General features: G+C 36.1%; 1 protein-coding gene across 2 annotated transcripts in view; it reads right to left on the bottom strand.

The window, feature by feature from the left end:
• Positions 1-20,627, bottom strand: part of LOC6042011 — a 152,695-nt gene that overhangs the window by 29,857 nt on the left and 102,211 nt on the right. For both annotated transcript variants that reach the window (XM_038259484.1, XM_038259485.1), the window contains exons 3-6: positions 11,681-11,869; positions 10,864-11,612; positions 10,666-10,798; positions 7,093-7,326 (exon numbers count right to left, since the gene is read on the bottom strand). In XM_038259484.1, the coding sequence (XP_038115412.1) occupies positions 7,093-7,326; positions 10,666-10,798; positions 10,864-11,612; positions 11,681-11,869 (1,305 nt within the window). The remainder of the gene's footprint in view (positions 1-7,092; positions 7,327-10,665; positions 10,799-10,863; positions 11,613-11,680; positions 11,870-20,627) is intronic.

The following is a 20,627-nucleotide window of genomic DNA, read 5'->3' as shown; positions in this document are numbered from 1 at the left end:
TTTGCCAAAGAATACCTCCTTCCTTCGATGCAATTGCTGTTGCTCAAATTTGACCGAATCTTCCATTCCGAAAAAAAAAACAACAAATAAACAGAGCACTGGTTTTATTACAGTTGGTGGAAAAGGGGGGAGAGGGAAAACAATGTGCCCCCCAGGGGGGAAGAGGGGGAGGTAAAACATGCTCGGAAAACCTCCACCGGTCATGAAATGCATGTTCGACTGCAATCTGGCCAACCAGTCAGTCAGCCCCAGTCAGTCAGGTTCTGGTACAGCTTCGAGGAGAATTCGTCTGCTGCCAAGCCATCATCATCAGCAAACAGAGCTCGGGCGGATCAAGCAAGAACCTTACTCTGCTTTACTCTTCGGACTGCAGTTTTTGGGATGTCCTAGGGGGGAATGAAGGAACACGATGTTTCGAAAAATGGTCAAAATTATTCAGTTAATATTTAAGCTTTATGTTTCCAGAGTTTAATCAATTGTTCAATATATTGAACCGGGAATACCCGGGAAATTTTTGAAACAGTCATAAAATCTATGTTATTATTATATTTGTTATGTTTTCAAGGTTAAAAAAATCAATTAGCTTAATAATAATTATTTGTGATAATTTACATTTCAATCTAAACACGGATGACAGTTTCTAAATCGCTAAAAGGAACTTAAACATGCTTTTGATCTTTGTTGTGCTATGGATTTTAAATGAACTACAATTTCTAATTCCAATGTTAATCAAATTAAATAAGTCCTTTATAAATATATTTCTTCAATGCATGACTAGAAAAGCTTGAGCAATTTCTTTGAAAATGTCGAAAACAAAAACAAGATGCGACTACAAATATAATTATACCAGTTATTATAGATATGTTCTGAATTTCTTGTTTTATATAAAACATATTTTATAAATTATCTTTAAGTTACTACCGCCAACTGGAGAAAATCGAGACTACAGTCTGAATAGGCCCAGTCTTTTAAAATTCATAATATAAAATAGAAAATATTTTTAGCGGATCTGTAAACAAGACGTTTAACAATTTCTCTAATAAGCCACATAAATGTTGATATATCGTCACTTGTGTGCTATCTTGTGCCACGTCTGCTGTAAAAAGATAGGATGTGTCACAAGACAGCACACAACCGACGTTATGCTGAATACAAATTATATACTTTAAAATTATTATCGGTTACTTAGCATTCATCTGTTCGTCTATTTCCTCAACCACTGAATTTTAAGACCAATATTTGATTATTTTTATTCAGTTTTGGGAGTTCCCGGGATAAATTATAAAAATAAATCCCGGGAAAATAAATTCCCGGTTTTGGATAAATTCTGAGAATTCCGGGATGCCAAGCTGGATAAACATTTTTTTTTATTCTGAACTTATTTTTATTAGGTCCGTTTAGGTGTTGTGACCACGTTAGGACCGAGGGACGGTTCAAAATATTTTAGAATACAATACAAAAAGATGCTCATTTTCCTCATTTTTTTTTTACTTTCGACTTTATTTGCCATTCTTACTAAAGAAAGGAAAAGCATTTGCCTTTTTGCCTTTGACAGTACATCATTCTTCCTAATCCGAATATTTTATCGAAGAAAACTCATCGCAAAATCATAAAAAAATTCATGGACGATTGATATTCAATCCCCTATCGATTAAAGATGACGGAGCTTTTCTATATTTAATCCGCGGATTATGAGAATTTTATTACTGTTATTTTAATAAAAATATTTTTGTTGATTTTACAATCAAACCTAACTTGTAAAATGTGGTTAAATGCAGTTATTTACCTTAAAAAAAACGTTTCTTAATCCACCATTAGGTGGATGCCTTCCTCACATTTACAAAGTAATAATGGAAATAAGTTTATGAAAAAATATACACCTGCTACAGACTTTTCCAGAAAACATGCAGACTCTCAATTGAAGCAATGCGTCAACCGGGTGTTTCGCATCTGGCGCGACTCTCGCACGTAAACAAAAAGACCCGGCCTTTTGAGGTTAGGCAAAAAATAACCCTTTTTTGTATCTACAAAAATCTTTTTCTTGGCATAACTTTTTAAATACTTAACTAAACAGAATAAATTTTAATAGGGTCTTAGGGGACCCCAAAACGAACAGGATAAGGCGGATCCGGCCAAAATCGGTTCAGCCAGTTCTGAGATAATCGTGTGGAAAAAATCATGTCTACACACATCCCCACAGACATTTGTTCAGAATTTGATTCTGAGTCGATAGGTATACGTGAAGGTATATCTAGGAGGTGTATTTAAGAAGTTCATTTTTCGAGTGATTTTATAGCCTTGCCTCAGTGAGGTGAGAAAGGCAAAATGATAGACTTTTTTTTTAACTTTCAAAAATCAAAATAATTGAACCAGTTTGCAAGCTATCTCATTGACTAGCCTAAATAAACAAATAAATTAAAATTAGTGTAATTTTGCATCAACAAATTAATTTAAATATTTGAAAGACAACATGACTTGAAAAATCAAATGTTATAAATCACAATTTATGTAAAGTTGAACATTATGAAAAATTAGACAAATTTGAAAATTTACCATTCCGGAACCAGATTTTGCACGATCTTAAGAGCGAGTTTTTTGCCAATGTGAACCAGGCAATTTGAAGTTTTTTTTATGTTTTTGGACCTCAAATTTCAATGCCTTTTTTAACCCACTTACCTTTGAGGTAGTGGGATCATATCTGGCCTGAGTTCATCTCATGTATAGACAAACAAACGCTGAAAGTCTCATCTTAATCGGAGCATTTCGATACGACCTCTGGAACAAACTGAGCAAAATTTATAAATACTGCCTCCTAAACTCTGTTGCTCAAATGCTGCTTTTCCTGGCCTTCTAATAAATATTTGGAAAAACGGTTTTTCAGAATTTAAATTTTAAAAGTTTTTTTCAGAAAAAGTCTTCATTAAAATCTAAAACATTGCCAAAGACATCACATCGATAAAATAATCCCTTCTAGACACCGATTTTTGAATGTTCAAGTTCATTTATGTTGTATGACCAGTAGGATGTAACAAAAATGACTTTTTGGCGGGCATTCAAGGGTTTGTTCCGGTGACCATACTAAGCCCAAATCCCAAATATAAGCTTGATTGGACGTAACAGGAGCTGGCGGTCCGCCCTTCAATTTTAAATGGGATTTAACCCGTAAAAAAAGTTTTTTTCAAAAATGTCACTTTTTGAGGCATTTTGGCCACTGAAGCGTTTATTTTCAATATCATTGGCGTGTTGGCCAGATCCTTGCGCATCTTTTGGTATATATAACATTGAAATTTGGAGCAATCTAGAGCTCGGTACAGGCCTTCAAACTTTGGCATTTTTTCGAAAAATCGGCCCCGGCAAAAAAGATATGCGTCGCGCCTCGCGACGCCCTAGACGCTATTTGATTTTGCCGGGGCCGATTTTTCGAAAAAATGCCAAAGTTTGAAGGCCTGTACCGAGCTCTACATTGCTCCAAATTTCAATGTTATATATACCAAAAGATGCGCAAGGATCTGACCAACACGCCAATGATATTGAAAATAAACGCTTCAGTGGCCAAAATGCCTCAAAAAGTGACATTTTTGAAAAAAACTTTTTTTACGGGTTAAATCCCATTTAAAATTGAAGGGCGGAGCGCCAGCTCCTGTTACGTCCAATCAAGCTCATGTTTTGGATTTGGGCTTAGTATGGCCACCGGAACAAACCCTTGAATGCCCGCCAAAAAGTCATTTTTGTTACACTCTAATGACCAGCCTGCAAAATTGTAGGAAGTATTTAACGAATAAAACTTTACATAAGTAAAGAGTAAAAATTAAAAATCTAATAATAGTTGCAAAATTTAAAATAGATATTCATGGTTGCAATGATGCAATCTATAATTTAGCCGTTAGAGAAGTATCAATTTTATTTTAAAAACTACATACTTAGTTTTTTTTACTGTATTTCCAACAGTTAATAGTTTAGTAAACTGAAAATTATAGAATTTGGTAAAAAGTTACAGAATTTGTAAATGTAGTTCATTATTGGTCTTCGTACGTTCGATATTTCATTAAAATTTTGCTTATTTTGACAAATGGTTTACCGATTTAGACTTTAAGGATTTTTCAACTACCGAATTCGGCAATATGATCTTAAAATTTGAAAGACAAGTGTTTTTTATGTAATGCATTTGAATTTCATGAGTTTTATTGATTGTTTTTTTTTTTTAAATAAATGATTTTCTATTTTTCAAGATGAAATATTGGATTGTATTGTTTATGTTTACGACTAAAAAATAATATTTTATCAAAAAAGAATTTTTGATCCATTTTAAACGATATTTTTCGAGCGAGTTGTGGTGCTATAACCACGGCAAATAGTGTCCAGGGCATTCGTGGAAATACAATGTCCCATCCCAGAGGGTCCCGGAGTATCAAACCTTCTTGGCATGGTGCTCCCAATGAATACAACCAAATCTCGGAGCGTATGGTGGTGTGTCCCCATGCTTTTTCCTCCCCTGTCGATTCCGAATTGTGTTGTTGTTCGAACACTTTGTGCTCAAACTCAACCCACTTCAAACGAATCATGTCTTTGCGATACGACTTTACGTAGTAGGCCTGGCCGCTTTAAAGCTTGTGATGTTTCAATGCATTCTAATGCAATGGCGCACTACAAATGTTAATAAATGACAAGAAGAGTGCTAGGCGTCATCTAATCTAAGGCACTCTCCAGGATCCCTTCGAAAGATTGTCTGCGCTAGGGTCTGATTAGACTAGATTAGACTAGATTACATAAGATGAAATCATTTTAAAAGTAGTTTAAGCAACAAGTTACAAAAAGAAGATTTTTTCAGCACGAGTTGTACAGTGTTTAGTAAATTAACCACCCAAAACAAAAAAATATTGAAAAATGATACTTTTCGATTCTAGTGTTAAAAAGTTCAACTTTTCAGCACCCATTTCAGTGCTCAAATGTAGAACTTTTCAGCACTGGTATTGAAAGGTATTAATTTTCCATACAGTTATTTTTTGTAGGGAAAAGTAGGCCGTTTCGTTTCTCCAGAAGGACAGGAAAAGTTGACAGTTTCATAGCGGAATTGCAAAAACGATATTTTTCGCAGAACCTTATTTTTTAAATGTTTTAAATCAAAGCTAATCCTAACAAAAGAACTGTTTCCCTCAGTGGCGTTCCCAGGTCGTTCTTGACGAACACACGCCAAAAAGAAGCATGCGGAGGTCGTCACATTCTGGATTCCGGCGAAGGAGGGGCAAGCTGAGGACGCTCGTATATGCACTTTTGCACCACGTTTTGCTCAGGTTTTTGATATGATATTCGATTCTTCCCCTCCCCCTTTCCACGACACACCTGCACCTGACACTCGCGGAGGCAAATGGTTCCTAAATGTTCCAATTCTCGGGGTCGGCCAAGCCCCTGTGCGCGATGAAGTCAGCACAGTTTCTGTTGCACACTGGCTGGGCTGATCCCCGGGAGAGAAAGAAGAAGGGGAAGCAGAAGGTGGTTGATGCTCTTCGCTTTCATTCTTCGATCAGTCTGGCATAAACAAATTGCATAAGATAATAACAATAAAAATGCACCAGCACATGCATTTCGAGGGGGGGGGGGGATGATGGGGTGGCGAGGGGAAAACAGTCAAATCATTAATAAGTCTAGACGTTCTGCAGTTTTTATTTTATTTTATTATTGGCTGGAGGAGGATTGCAGTCAACGCAGTGAGATTCTTGGACTTGGCCTCTGGATATGGGTTTTGTGGCCACAGTGTTTTTTTAAGTGAAAGGCCAGTTTGCATTTTGGTCATTTTTTGGAATGAATTCAACTCGATGAACGATTACAGCTTAAGATTATTTTGAAGTTACAATGTAGATTTTGATAAATTTAAATTTAATTTCTGCTTGAAGTCCATTAATTGTATTACAATTCAACACCTTGTACAAATTGATAAAATGTTGCGCGTTAACGATGTTTACAACTTTCTTCAACCTGCGGACGGCTAATTGACCCCCGACAACTTCCCCTTGCCCAGGTGTACCCGACACTTATCCGCATGGAACAAACCGATCAATCTCCTCAATCTCTCGGTACCACTTCTGCCACCTTATGGAGACCAACCGGTATGCCTGTCCCTGTTTTCTTGTCTTACAGTTCAGTCCTGGCCCATACGACGCATACAATTAGGTAGCGTACTAATTTGTTCCAAATTACTTTTTAATAACCTCCAACACCATTCGTTTGCAACCGGCCCAGCGGAAACACGCCTGAAAGATGTGCCTCGGCAAAGTGCTACAATGTAGAGAGAAAAAAAAACGATGTTGGAGCTGCTGATCGAACCGAGAGCAGACATTAACTGTTGCAGCCTGTTGCTGCTGGGTCCTGCCCCTTTGGTCTCGGTGCACGAAGGAATGAATGGGTGACAGATTAAGGGGTCAGATCGATAGCGTTACTCAATATGATCAATTTTGAAAAATAAAATAATAATTGTGAGTCTTTTCAATATGAAAATTTATGCAACAAGTTGTAGAAAGAAGATTTTTTTCAGCAACAGTTGTTCATTGATCCAACGAGATTTACCGATGAAGAGTGCTAAATATTCCTATTATTTTCTAGCTTCCATTACTTATTGGCTATTTTAACTTCATGAAACATTCACGTAACCCCTTAATCCCCACCGACTACTGATGTTGCCAGAGGCCTGACCATTTATTATGATTATGTTTATGCTCGCAGATTCGTCATAAAACGGAAAAATAAAACCAGTAGCATGGACTTGTGCAAGGGCAGGCAGGGAGTCGCCCTCCCCTACTGTGCTCTTGCAGCTTCCCTTCAACAAAAAAAAGATCCACCCAGAACATACTTCACTCTTGCAGTTCCCGACCCAAGGTAGGTGGGAACGGACATGGGTTCATTAAAGTATCACTCCACGTGAGTCCTCGGACCCTCCGGGATGTGACCGCGCGCATGGGCGAAGGTGATCTCTTGTGATGGGTAGCCACAGCAGTCAATTTTAGCCCCCTTTTATTTTGACACCCGGTTTTCACATCAGTCAGTCTGGCAATTAATTATGATCTCCCCAAAAAAAAAAAAAAAATGAAGCCCACTTACCGATGCACCGGCCCCGGTACGCCACCGGGATGGCCCGCCCGGTGAGGCAGGCCTTTCGCTTTAGCTCGCAAACGCTCCGGTAGGTGACGCCGTCGGTGCCGCAGATCAGCGACTTGGGCGATACCCACGGATCCACGGCGGGACAGTCCCGGGCGCAGGTCACGCAGTGGGGCGTCGCGTTCTGGTCCTCGACGCAGTGCTTCCCGTCCGGGCACTGGACGAAGCGGCAGGATGCTGGAAGGTGGACAATTTCCTCATTTAATGTTGAATCACAGAAAACAGATGTAACTGATTGAACAAACAGCATTGAAAAACGTGTGTAAAAATTCAAACCAAAATACGTAGAAAAGAGCTAGGGTGTGCACCATCCGCGTAGATAGCGCCACTTCCAAAATCATGATGGGCTACAGTAGCAGAACGTTGGACCATCTAATCACTGCATAAAACATTCTGTACGAACGACACCAGACCAAAGTCTGACTGTCCTTTATCAGAGGGTTGCAATTTTACGTGCCAAAGAAGGTAAACAAAACGAAACCGGACATAACATGTGTCAAGGGACTATTTTAAGTGGTCGCTTGAAAAATCATTTTTGAATGAATTTTCTGTAATGTTAATGCATTTTTACATGATTTTTAGGCAACTGGAATTATACAGAAGTGAATTTTATATTTAAACGAGGTTAACATTTATTTTCTTTCGAAATTATTGAGCCTTTTTCATTGATAAGTCAAGTATTCTCAGCCGCGACGGTGGCGCCGCCAAGCGTATCTTGCACACTTTAATATCTTTGATGCAAGATTTTATGCAAAGCATTTTTTTAATGTAACAGTGTTTACACACAAGTTAGAGCCTAGATGTACTTCTGTTCTCTGTGATCGAACCAAAAGTTTCAGAGACATCTCAAGTTGAAATATTAGGGGTTGTCAAATGACACTGGAAAACACTTATATAATAACAAAATTTAAACCTAAAAAGAGATTGAGTCTAAACAACAGCAGTCCGATTAAACATGTAATAATATAAAATTTTAGGATAGTTTCTCAGTTATTCAAAAATATGATATGCTTGGTTTCTTCTCTTTCATACAGTATTTTTTATCTCCAAAAAAAAACTTTAGATTGACTTCTGAAATCTGAAGATTTTAGGCATATTCAGTTGAAAAAATGTCATATAAATTGTGAAAATCTTTGATTTTTGCTTAAAATTTCATTCAGAATGCAACAATAATAGATAATTTTAGAAACAAAACAAGTTTTAACGAATTTCAGGCAACATTCTGACTTTTAACGTTTTATCTAAAATTTAAATGTATTTTGCTTAAAAGCTTATAGAACTAGTAAACTAAATATGATTTTTTATATTTGATGGTATATTTGACGTAAAATTAAAATTTGAATACCTAAAATCTGACTTTAACAAGAAAAACTATGACTATCAGAGTCCCCCTGGATCACAGAGAACAGATATACATCACTGAACAAAAAGCAACAAAATCAGCTGTGAAGGTAAACAAAACGAAATCAGAGTTAACATGTGGAAAGGTACTTTTTTAAGCTATCGTTCAAAAAAATAATTTTTAAACAAGTTTTTGCTATGTTTTTGTTAATGCATTTTTGCATTTTTTGCAGTCAATTGAAATTGTACTCAAGTAAATTTAGTTTATAAACGAGGAAAATATTATTTTTTTTGAGGAAATTATTGAGGCATTCTACATAGTTTAGTCAAGTAATCTCAGCTGCGACGGTGGCGCCACCAAGCGTATCCTTTACACCCTAATTTTTTTGATGCAAGATTGTATGCAACACATTATGTTAGTGCTGCAGTGTTTACACACAAGTTCGAGCCAAGATGCACATCTGTTCTCTGTGCCTGGATATCCAACTAATGATTTTTAACGTAACTGTGTTTTTAAATTCTACTGAAAAAGCTTTTTTTTTAAATATGGTGCATTGACCTTTTGTGGCCAATCTCAGTACATGTTTTAAAAACAATAATTTTGAGAAAAACCTTATCAGTTGGAAAATATTCCGAAATAAATCAAAATCCTATTAATGTCACTCCGGTTTACGTTACCAGATTTTTTAACCCTAGAACCAAAAGATTTCCATTAGTCTTATAAGTCCCATAAAAAAATCGATTGAAAATAATGCGTTATTTGAAAATTTAAGTTTTCCTAAATAAACATTAACATGTATTTTTTCAATGAAAAAAAAATATATAAAATTTTTAAATCTGGCATATCATTTTAAAATGTACAAAGCAAGTGTATTCACTGCCAATGATCGCATAAATGTCGCATATGGTGTTTCATCGCTTTTGAGTTATTAATGCAGTTTGGTTCAAAATCGTGTGGTCTTTCAGAAAAGCCTGCAACATCCAAAGTACTGGATGTGCTATTAGTCAGGAGGAAATCCAGTTTTTTTTACGAAAACTTAACACGTAACCTTATGCGTTCAAATACGTTTTTTTCAGCTTGCTGTTTTTGCATATGGGACATTTATACGAAAATGAGCAGTTCATGCCATTAAAAAAAAACCTTCAATTCAAAAAAATTTAAAAAAGGAAAAAAATAAAAAAGATTCATTATTTAACATTGTTACAAAAAAAAATGGTTTTAAGTTAAAGATATCTCTGGAGTTTTTTTTAAATGTCCAATAAACCCAATTTCCAAATTTTGCTTTTTGGGTGTTTTTATAACCGCCTTAACTCAGGGGTATTAAAAAACACTGTAAATTTTGAGTACCCCTTTGGATTCTACGTCAAAAAATCTTAAAACTCGCTTACCCAAAAGTTGACTTTTTGTTAAGTTTTCTCTTAGGAAAATTCGTTTCAAAAATGAGGTTTATAAAAAATATAAGAAGAAGAGGGAAATGCGATAGGCGCGGGGGTTGACCAAACGCTACCAAACCTGGGATTCTTTGTTTTTAATGGGAAAACAAACCTTGTGACAAATATTAGCTGATTTGGTGAAGGTCGATGTCGCGTGGTCACTTGGAAGGAATAATCCATACATTGCCAAGTTTGACTAAAATGTATGTTAATTGGAAAACCCTCTTTAAATTGAATCAAATTCAAATTGAATTATATCACAAATTTCAATTTAATATTTATTTATTTTTAATTTTATGATCTTTTAAGATCATGCCAACCACTTAAATGAATTATCACAATCCAAACCACTGCCAAATCCTCGGTAAAACACATGTTCTCTCCCATCAAGGTTCTAGAATGTCCCCTCCTACCTAGCTCTTTCAACGGTTCATTAAGTAGTTTAACACTTAATCCACGCCACACACGCGCGGCCACGACGTGCAAAATATGCCTGGTTACAGGAGGGCGCCAAATTCCCTGCTCTTGGTGCGATTGCGACATGCCCCCCCGGGTAAATGTACTCGAACAGAACTTATTTTTCAGCGCAAAGTTAAAGACGACAGCGCGGCACGTTTGGAGGTGCCAAAGAAATTTCTGCGAGTGTTTTTATTGGCATGCACTATCGTAATTATTCCTATGAAAGTCCCGCCAAAGAAACGTGACAATTTTACGGCTCATTGACCGGGGCGTGATACTCACTCTGACAGTGTCCCTTGTACGCCACCGCCAAGGTGGTGCTCTCCTGCCGGCAAGCCCTCTTCTTCAGCTGGCACTCGGTTTTGTACGTTTTACCGTCGGTGCCGCAGACCGGATTGTAGAACCCGGTGTGGGGCTGTAAAAAAGGTCGGAAATGGGGTTTGAAGACCTTTCCTTTGAGCTGTAACTTCACCAACTCACCACAATTTCGTTCCCAAAGTCCGGCTCGACGCCACGCATCCGGCTTCGTCGAACCTGCGGTACAGCTCCCACGTAGAACATGTCCTCCCTATACTGGGGCTCCCGGGGAACCCTCGATCCGGCGGGTTTCGTCCCGTTCTCCTTCGTCAGCCGGAGCAACCTTGGCCTGCCAAAGTCTCGGCTGTGCGTTCCTCGGTGAACTTCTGTAACCGCCGCCAGTGTCCGGTTCACGGCAGTCTTCCGATTCCGGTGCCGTACGTTGGCGGAGGCCGTTGTCGGGACCGTCCGGTCCGTTGGCCGCGGAGTTGAACTCCGACTGCTGCTGCTATCAACTAATGTCACAGATTCCAATAAATTATCCTTACGCCTAGAGGTGGTTGTGGCTTGTTGCTTACTGGTACTACTTCTTTGGCTTGACGGTTTCTCACTTAGGCTAGTTTTTACAGTCCGCGACGCTGACCTGGTCGGATCTTCGTCCAGCAGCCGGATGCTGCGCTTGTTGTTGCTATTGCTCGATCGGGAACCTCCAGCCAGCTGGATCGAGGGGGTAAAATACTGTCCGCGGTTTCGTTGGCTCTCACTCAAGTTGATCACCTTGATCTTCTGGTCCGGAAAGTGCTGCTGATGCTGCGGATGATGATGCTTCATCTGCTTCGGAGCCTTGCAGTTCGGGGCGCAGATGCACTTGGGGCGGCCCTTCTTCATGACGCAGCGCTTGTTGGGACCGCACTTGGCCCGGTCACAGCTATCTGTGTGGAAGAAGAGCAAGAAGACGCCACGCTACTACAGAGTCCAGCTTTAAACGTCCTGTACTTACCGATACAGGACCCACAGTCCATGGCGTCGTTGAACGCGTTCACGAAGAAGATCTGCACGTCGGTGATGTCGCGCTCGCTGAACCCGAGCCCGGCCCCTGCGTGGCAGCAGCTGTCCCGAGTGACGTTCCGCGCGAACAACTTGTTGCACTTGCCGGTGCTCTCCATCCGCCGCAGCCAGCAGGTTCCGGCTGGAAAAAAGAAAACAGAAATATTTTTTTAAATGTGGTTATACATTTGAAACCATAATTTTATTTATATTGGACATAGAACCAAGTTATACTAAGCACAAAGATAAAAATTTTGCGTCTCTATCAATATTTTAACAAAATTCCTTCAATAAGTTGTAAAGAATAGTACCTTATAGCGTTTTTTGGCAGATTGTTAAATTGATTTGTTCACACAAAAAGAACAATTTCCCAAATTATGTATTATAGAATTTTAGTTTCTTTTACATGAGGGACAAAAAACGCAACTTTGGGCCATAGAGAAGCTTGAAGAAAACTTTAGTCGTAGAGTTATGAAACTACTAATTTAGAAAAGTTGTAAATTCTACTCGATTTTTTTTAACCCAATTTTTAATGAATCAACAAATTTTCCATCGAAAAAATTTTTTTAAGACTTTTTGATAAAGTTCACCATTTTCAAGATAAAGCCACATAAAGTTAAATGCCCTATTTCGATTTTTTTTTTCAATATTGTCCATTCCAAATATATATTTTTCGAAAAGTTCAGATTTTTTATAATAATATTGCCTGATAGACATTGAAGGTTTGGTTGCTATAATACATGGGATAAAAGAAAAAATAAGTTTTTTAGTCTCATTAAAAAATCTCAAACTTTCGAATGCCAATATCTCAGCAACTAATGGTCCAATTTTCAATGTTAAAAATGACACATTTGGGAAATTTTATGATATTTTCGACAAAATATTTTCAAAATTTAAGAATCAAGACTAACATTTCAAATGGGCGTAATTTTGGCCAATTTTATAGAAAATTGCTCTACGAAAAAAAACATAAAATCTCGTGGCAAGTCAATAATTTCACGGATCTCGAAAGTCTGTCTAATATAAATGCAATAAAATGTTCAAGTTCAGGATATAAAATATGTGTCTTTGGCAAAATTGTAGATCAAATTAAGAACTAATAAGAAAAAAAAATAATTAATCGGAAAAATGCCATTCCTTTTATTAACATTTTCTAAAACAATTCCAAATAAATATTTTATCATTTTGAAAAAAGTTGGATATGTTTATGGGACTCTTAAATATATCTTCTGAGCAAAAGTGCATGATGGGTGCTAAGCCTGGTTCAAAAGATATAAATTTTTGAATAAAAGTTATTTCTGAAAAAACGAAAACCTGGTAAAAAAATTAATTAAACGATTTTTGTTAAATAAATTGAACCGTTTTGAACTAACTATCACTTTCAGGTTATAGAATTCGGAAATTTTTAACATTTTCCGTTTTTGGAAGATTTATAGCCAACCATTTGAAAAAAATAATAGGTTGTGAAAATTTCCTACAATTTTTTCTCTGAGATTTTGACAATCAGACAGATAATTTCTGAGATCAAAAAAAAAAATCGAATCCACGGAAATGAGCTTTTTTGAGTGGCAACTAGTTAGCCTGTAGTTTTCCACTAGCGATATATCACTGTTGGTTTGAAAATCAATAATTTATTATTTTCAATTTGATAATAAATCTAAAAGGAAAAATTTCGATTAGTTTACCTTTTCAATAGATTTGCATGAGTTATGAATTTTGAAATAATTTTTAATGTGAATTTTAATTTTTAATATGAGAAAATTTCACTAAACTTTTTTTATTGTGGCAAAATATCGTCAGTAGAAAACTCCAAGCTAATGTCACCTAGACTATATTTATCGATTCGAATCCTTTGTTCGGCTGTATCTTAGATACTTATCGTCTAATTTTAATAGTCTCAAAGATAAAATAATAGAAAATTTTCTACGTCTTTTTTTTTTGAATGTTCTTTTCTTTCAAGAAGTATTTTCAAAATAAAAAAACGAATAAATCGAAAATATATACAGCAATTCCCCACGAAAACAGCATGGAAAAAACAAAAGTCCTCGGATCGGGCTAAAAATTTTTCTTGGGTTCCCTGGCCAAAATAATTAGACCAGTATTTTTTTGTTTGGCCATTAGGGTGACCTACGGCGTGTTAGGGTGGTCTAAAAATTGGCAATTTTCGTCGATTTTCGCAAAAACCACTTTTTTCGAAAAATCATAATTCCTCGCCATTTTAACCGATTTCAATTGTCTTATACGCAAATGAAATGTGATAATTTGGCCATGTCATGTCTGGGTACCAAAAGTTGCGTCTTTTAATTACGAACATTTTGGTACCCAAACATCTATAGGTCCTTGCTGAAATTTTAAAGTTATCGCAGTTTTAGTGAAAAAAGTTGATTTTTTGCTAATTTCGTCATTCTCCGGTTTTTGCGCGCGGCGCGTCAAAAAACATGGATTTTATTTTCAAAAAATCATATCTTGGAATCCTGTTAATGAACTCCTCCCATTTTTTAGTATGTTATGTAAAAATGTCCGGGGAATCCGATTAAAAATATTTGCAGACATAGGCTTTTGGTCCAGACACCGTCAAAACGGCATTTGAAAGTTTCATACGCCCTTTTCATATGTTAGGCTAGATTTTTGAAACTTCTTACTATTTTTCTTTGAAAGGCCAACTTATCACATTTCATTTGCGTATAAGACAATTGAAATCGGTTAAAATGGCGAGGAGTTATGATTTTTCGAAAAAAGTGGTTTTTGCGAAAATCGACGAAAATTGCCTTTTTTTAGACCACCCTAACACACCGTAGGTCACCCTAATGGCCAAACAAAAAAAAATACTGATTCCAATCCGAGGACTTTTGTTTTTTTTCCATGCTGTTTTCGTTGGGAATTGCTGTATACATAAAAGTGTCTATAACTTGGAAACGCTACATTTTATATCAAAAAGTCTAATTTTTTTTATCATTTACTAATTTGATTCGGCTAAAAAAATCTCTTTTTCGTCATTTTCAACATGGCTAAAAAATATCTTTGTCCCCTAAAACATATCGAAAAATTTCGAAAATAAAAATAATCGTATTTTGAAGGATTCAACATCTATTGATATCAAGTTAAATAAAATGTTTCTTAATCCACCATTAGATGGTTGGTGCCTTCCTCATATTTACAATGCTACTCAATTCCTAAGTTGTCCCAATCCAAATTTTCATTGTTTACGGTCTTATGGCTTATCGAGCCAACTCGGTCCAAACCAGGTTCCAGCTCCGAAAAGGACCTGATGAAAATATGTTTATGAACAAAAAAAATATACACCTGATACAGACTTTTTCAGAAAACATACAGACTCTCAATTGAGGCAATGTGGCCACCGGGAATTTCGAATCTGGCGCGGCTCTCTCACGTAAACAAAAAGACCCGGCCTTTTGAGGTTATGCAAAAAATCATCCTTTTTTGTATCTACAAGAAAATTTTTCATAGCATCACTTTTAAAATACTTTACTAAACTTTATGATTTTGAATTGGGTCTTGGACTTAATGTTAACATTCCATAGGTCGTCTCCCTAAGGTGTCGTGATAAGGTACAGTTTGTGACGATACACTACCTTCCCTTTACTAAGCAATCGATTCCAGAAGGGAAAAGATCACCAGTTGTGTTGGTCCGAGCCGGGATTTGAACCCCGATCTACCGCTTACGAGGCGGAAGCGTTACCACTGGTCTACGTGCCTCGGTCACTCCTCCTAAGCGGTCATAAAAAGGCAAACCCGGCCAAAATTGGTTCAGCCAGTTTTGAGACATGCGTGTGAAAAGAAAATCTTGTCTACACACATCCCCACAGACATTTGCGTATGTATAAGAAGTTCAATTTTCGAGTGGTTTTATAGCTTTTCCTGAGTGAGGAAGGCAAAGACGGCATCTATTTTTTCGAAAAGTCCTGATCATATCTCACAAATTTGCCGAAGACACAAAAATCGACCAGAAATTTTCGTCTCCAGGTACCGAATTTCATAAATTTATTTGGTTCAACCAGACTTGGAACAGAAAAAAAATGTCGATACAAAATAACTTTTTTGACAAAGAAAATACAAAGACTTAGTTGCATCCTAATAAAAAATAATATAAAGAAAACTTTTGAAAATGGAGAGGACTGCTGTATTAATCAATATTTTACTGACCATATAATATTTAATAACCAGGTAGTTCAAAAATCAACGTATAGCCAAAGTGCGACAATCGTTTAAACGTGACGCGAATCTCGCCAAAAGCTGCTTAAATAACCAAGAAATGAATTATGTTTCTTAAACCCAGCGCCGAGCCGACTTCCTTCCAACTTTTCAATCCAACTCGTCCCCGCCCCCCCGCTCGAGTGTCGGCAAAAATTATGCAAAATGAAATCTCCGCGCGTCGCGTCGCGCCAGAATAAATTGCTTTTGACAATAATTTGAGTAATCACTTCCTCAGTCAGTCAGTCTGTCTGTCGGTCGCTCGACTCTTGTGTGTCTCGTTATCACCTCGCGTTGGGGTCTAATGGCACGTCGTGAGACGCCAGGCGCCTCCTCCATTAGCCTAGTGCCGGCCGTCGAAATTAAGGCAATATTATATCGTCGTTATTCCAGAAACTCACTCACCCAGTTACCTGCTTTTTTCTGCGGGGGTTTGTGGAAGCTAACCTTCATCCTCCTTTTTTTCAGCCTCCCGCACCACGTGACACAATCCCAGACACGGCCAAAAGTTTCGAGCCAAAGTCAGACAACTTTTCTTTTCTTCTTCTTTTGATGGGGGTGAAAGTTTTTTCCCAAAGGGAATAAATTAAAATTCTCAAATCTATTAACCACAGTCGACGGCGACGTCGTCGTCGTCGTCTTGGAAAAGTTTTTTGGGAAGAAATGTCTTCGTCATCGTCGTCTCGACTGGGTGCCAAAAGTTGGCCCGAGAGGGAGTCCCTGGGAAAATCCGACCGCCGAACAGTGGGGTGGGAAACTTCGTTCGGCCAAGATGTTGGCTGTCGGTTTCAATAGAGTCTGCAAAGTTTTTTTTTTCTGGAGCTTCTCCCTTTGCAACACACCCTTAATAGATATCACTTTTTTGTTGTTGTCGTGATGGAGGTTCAGTGCAACGGGTTTTGGGCTCGGATGAAGGCCTAAGTGATTCATAAATTTGGTGTTTGTCGTCAAGCGTCGTGTTTTTTTTTTTTTGTTGCGTTGGCAAGGAAGCTTCTCATCGAGGCCAATGTAATGCAAACCATTTATCATGGAAATATGGTACGCATAGCTGGAGTGATAAAGTGATTGTTGGGAGAAAATTTAAGAAGTCGACATTTAGCCATATTAAAAGAACCCAACTGTACTTTGAACATTTGAAAAATACGACGAAAAACCAAACCACGCCTCACTAAGAAAAAAATCAAATCCAAATTGAAATTCATCATCGGCAGCGCGGGGCCATAAATTAATTGAGAATAAAACCAATATGTTTTATGCTGGCTAATAATAACATGAATCGGCCATTCAGGGGGCCATTTTGGCGGTTGATTGACGATGTCCGCATGCACCTCGCTACTTATTATGCCAATTTGAAAGCGAAACTCTGGCTACAAAAAAAAAATCCCCATGCATTTTGCCCCTGTCGATGTGCTTGCAGTGATGGTGGGTGAGTGATGGGGCGGAATATTTGCGTTTTCGCGGGCTCGACCACAGCTGAAAGAAAGATGGTCTTACCTGATTGTGGCGGGGCAGCAAAAATTTTACCCTGCTGAGGTTCAGATAGTGGAGGAAATGAGTGGGAAATTTGAGCAAAATCAATTTGGGTCGTTTTTCTTAGCAGTTTTAAACAGTTTGAAATGATATCATTAATAGCAAGAAAAAATGTTTCACATAAATATAGATCCATTATTGGAAGATTACATTTAAAAAGTATTTATTTCTTTTCCGAACAGCTTTTCTTATGAACGTAATGTAAAATAAAGAGAAATTATTAAAAACATCAAGATTTGGGTAATTCTCCACCAACTCACGCGAAATCGTACTCAGAATTCCGAAAAAAAACGTATCCTTAACCAAATTTGTAATTTTAACTGTCTGCTTTACAACATTGTAGATCGTTATTACACTCTGAAAAATAACCATGCTAAGGAACAAAAACACGTAATTTTAAATGAAAAATATAGTTTTGAATGAAAAAATTATGCAGATTCAAAAAGTATAATTATAAAAAGACAGAATTTTCTCGAAATAAAACTTTTTTTTGGAATTCTAGCTACGCCATCAAATTGGGCGTCCAAATTTCCAAATCATCACCATTTGAGGCCGAAAATTATTGAAATACACATTTTTTCGATAGTTCCAAAATGGAAGTGGTCGTACTGCCCTCCGTCACGAGATATCGAAAAATGGGCATTTGATTCGAGATCAGGGACCAAAATTACCCCTTAGAACAAAGTTTCACGTAAATCGAAGAAAAGTCGGGGAAACTGCTGTGTGATTTGGCGGAGAATTTACCATTTATAAATTTTTGTAAAAAAAATTTCATTAAAAATACAATACAAAAAAATGCAAAAGTTCTCAATATAAGGCGATGATTTCTACATTAGTTTTTCAAAACCACCAATGCGCCATGGGTTTCCTATGTACATAGGACCTTTTGAAAAAGTATGTGAGATTTTCTGTATGTTTTAATAGATAGTTGCTAAATATTTGTGTTCCATGCTTTGCAAGTATATAAAACTATTCTCAAAATAAGCAAAAAAAAAGTAAAACGTAAAAAGGATTTTTGAATTTATATAAAATTGTGAAACTTGCATCTTTCAATTTACTTTAAATTTTCATAAGCATTCAATATATTTCAACTTGGCCAATACAATTAATTTAAATTTTCTAAATAGTTTTTTTCAATAAAAAAAAATCTTGGTTAAAGCATATGCAATGGATGCAACTTCTAATAAATACATAATTTTAATAAAATACATTATTTAAATTTTGAAATGGAGGGCTAGACTTTGAAATTTGGACTTTAGCCTTAAAAATCGGTAAAGAACCAAGGCAAATTGAAAACACTTTAAATTTTCTCATATTTTTTTGCATTGCTCTAAGCAATAATTTGTCCACTCTCAAAGAATAAATTGAAATGCATTTTCTCAGCTTCCTAAAACATTACAAACATGGAAACCATTGTTTTTTTTAACGTAGAATTAAACTGGTATTTTTTTTTAGTTTTTTTCCCTCTCCTCCTTTCAAAGTAAGCCCTAAAAATCGAAGGGCAATAAAATATTTTTTTCAAAAAATATTAAAACTTCAATGTAAATTTGAGTGCAATCGGCTGAAATCAATTAAAAATGCATTCCCTTGCGTTTTGAACCATTTTTAGTATATTTTGGGTGAATTAAAAAAAATGCGAATTTTTGAAATTTTTGATCTCTAGTATCGCTAAAAGTGTTTTTTGTTGGAAATTTTGTTTCGTAAAATCTTACATTTTCTGACGACTTATGATTGCAAAACAACTGAACTAGTGTAAAATGCATTTTAAAACACGTTTTGCATTCAAATGTTGAGACTATGGCTTGTTATTTAAATTTATATATTTTAATAACTATTCATTTCTTGCTTTTTGTTTTTCTTGGATCTTTTTTAGTATTTTTATGCATTTATCATGTTTCCCGAGCAGACGGAAATAACTTGGGAATAACATTTTTTGATATTTGAAAATGCTAGGCCAATAACATTTTATGTTATTCATAACAAGATTTGTTATTCGACGTTATGATTTTTTTTGTTATTGGATTGTTATGATAATAACCGACTAATAACATTTTTAGCTATTCTTCGAACAAAACTTTATTATTATTTTTTGTTATTTTAACAACTAATCCGATCATCCCAATAACAGTTTCAGGTATTCTTCCATAACAAAAAATGTTATTCCAAAGTTGTTTTGGCTTACAACCAATATCAGACTAATAACAAATTTTGTAATAACAAACTGTTATGAAACCCTTATACAAAAATGGATTTTTCAAGAAGATTCCATAACACTTACTGTTATTTTAACAATATTTGTTATTGAAAAGGCATAAATTTTGTTATTACCGTCTGCCCGGGTTAGCTTAGTAAACAATGATAGTTTCAAGGTTTCCCTCATTATCCTATTCGGTTGTTGCCTGTTTTGGCTTTTCTTACAAGTGTTCTTACAAATTGTGTACAAAATACAGTTGCGTGTATATTTTATGCATTCAATATATTTTTTTACTGTTTTCTCATTTTTTTTAATTAAAATCAAAATACGGGAAAGATACTCATCTTCGTCAAACTAAGCTTTGCGGCCTATTCTCGTCACTTTTGCAGTACCGCTATTCAAACAACAAACAACAGATACATCAACAATAGAGAGTTGCTTGCTCACATTTGTTTGAGCTATTTTTTACTTTGAAATAGTCAAACACACTTTATGAAGACAATAATTTATGATCAACAGCGTGCTGATAGGCCGATAATAGAAATGAGCTGAGAAAGGCAATAATAGCAAAAAAAATATTTTTGTCGATTTTTTAATCTTAAGGCTGGTACAAATATTTTTAAAAGTTTTTGTCACCCCCCCCCCCCTCCTTCAAAATTGGCCCAAAAAATCAGGGGGCAAAAAAAATATTTTTACAATAAACTTCAAAATTTCAATGAAAATTCAAGTGCAACCAGCTGAAAACAAATCAAAATAAATTCTCCTGCGTTAAAAATAATTTTTAGCATGCTTGGGTTTATTAAAAAATCTAAAGATGTTTTGAAAATTTTCGATGCAAAATCTTTTTTTTCGATTCAATTTTTGTTTTTGTCAGATCTTAGATTTTTTGAAAACTAATGATTTCAAAACAACTGAACTATTGTAACATGCATTTTAAAACACTTTTTTCATTTAAATGTGAAGA

The sequence above is a fragment of the Culex quinquefasciatus genome, chromosome 3, assembly GCF_015732765.1.
Source record: "Culex quinquefasciatus strain JHB chromosome 3, VPISU_Cqui_1.0_pri_paternal, whole genome shotgun sequence".
NCBI lineage: Eukaryota > Metazoa > Arthropoda > Insecta > Diptera > Culicidae > Culex > Culex quinquefasciatus.
Note: the sequence above shows the minus strand (reverse complement) of the source record. Positions and strands in the feature narration are given on the sequence as shown.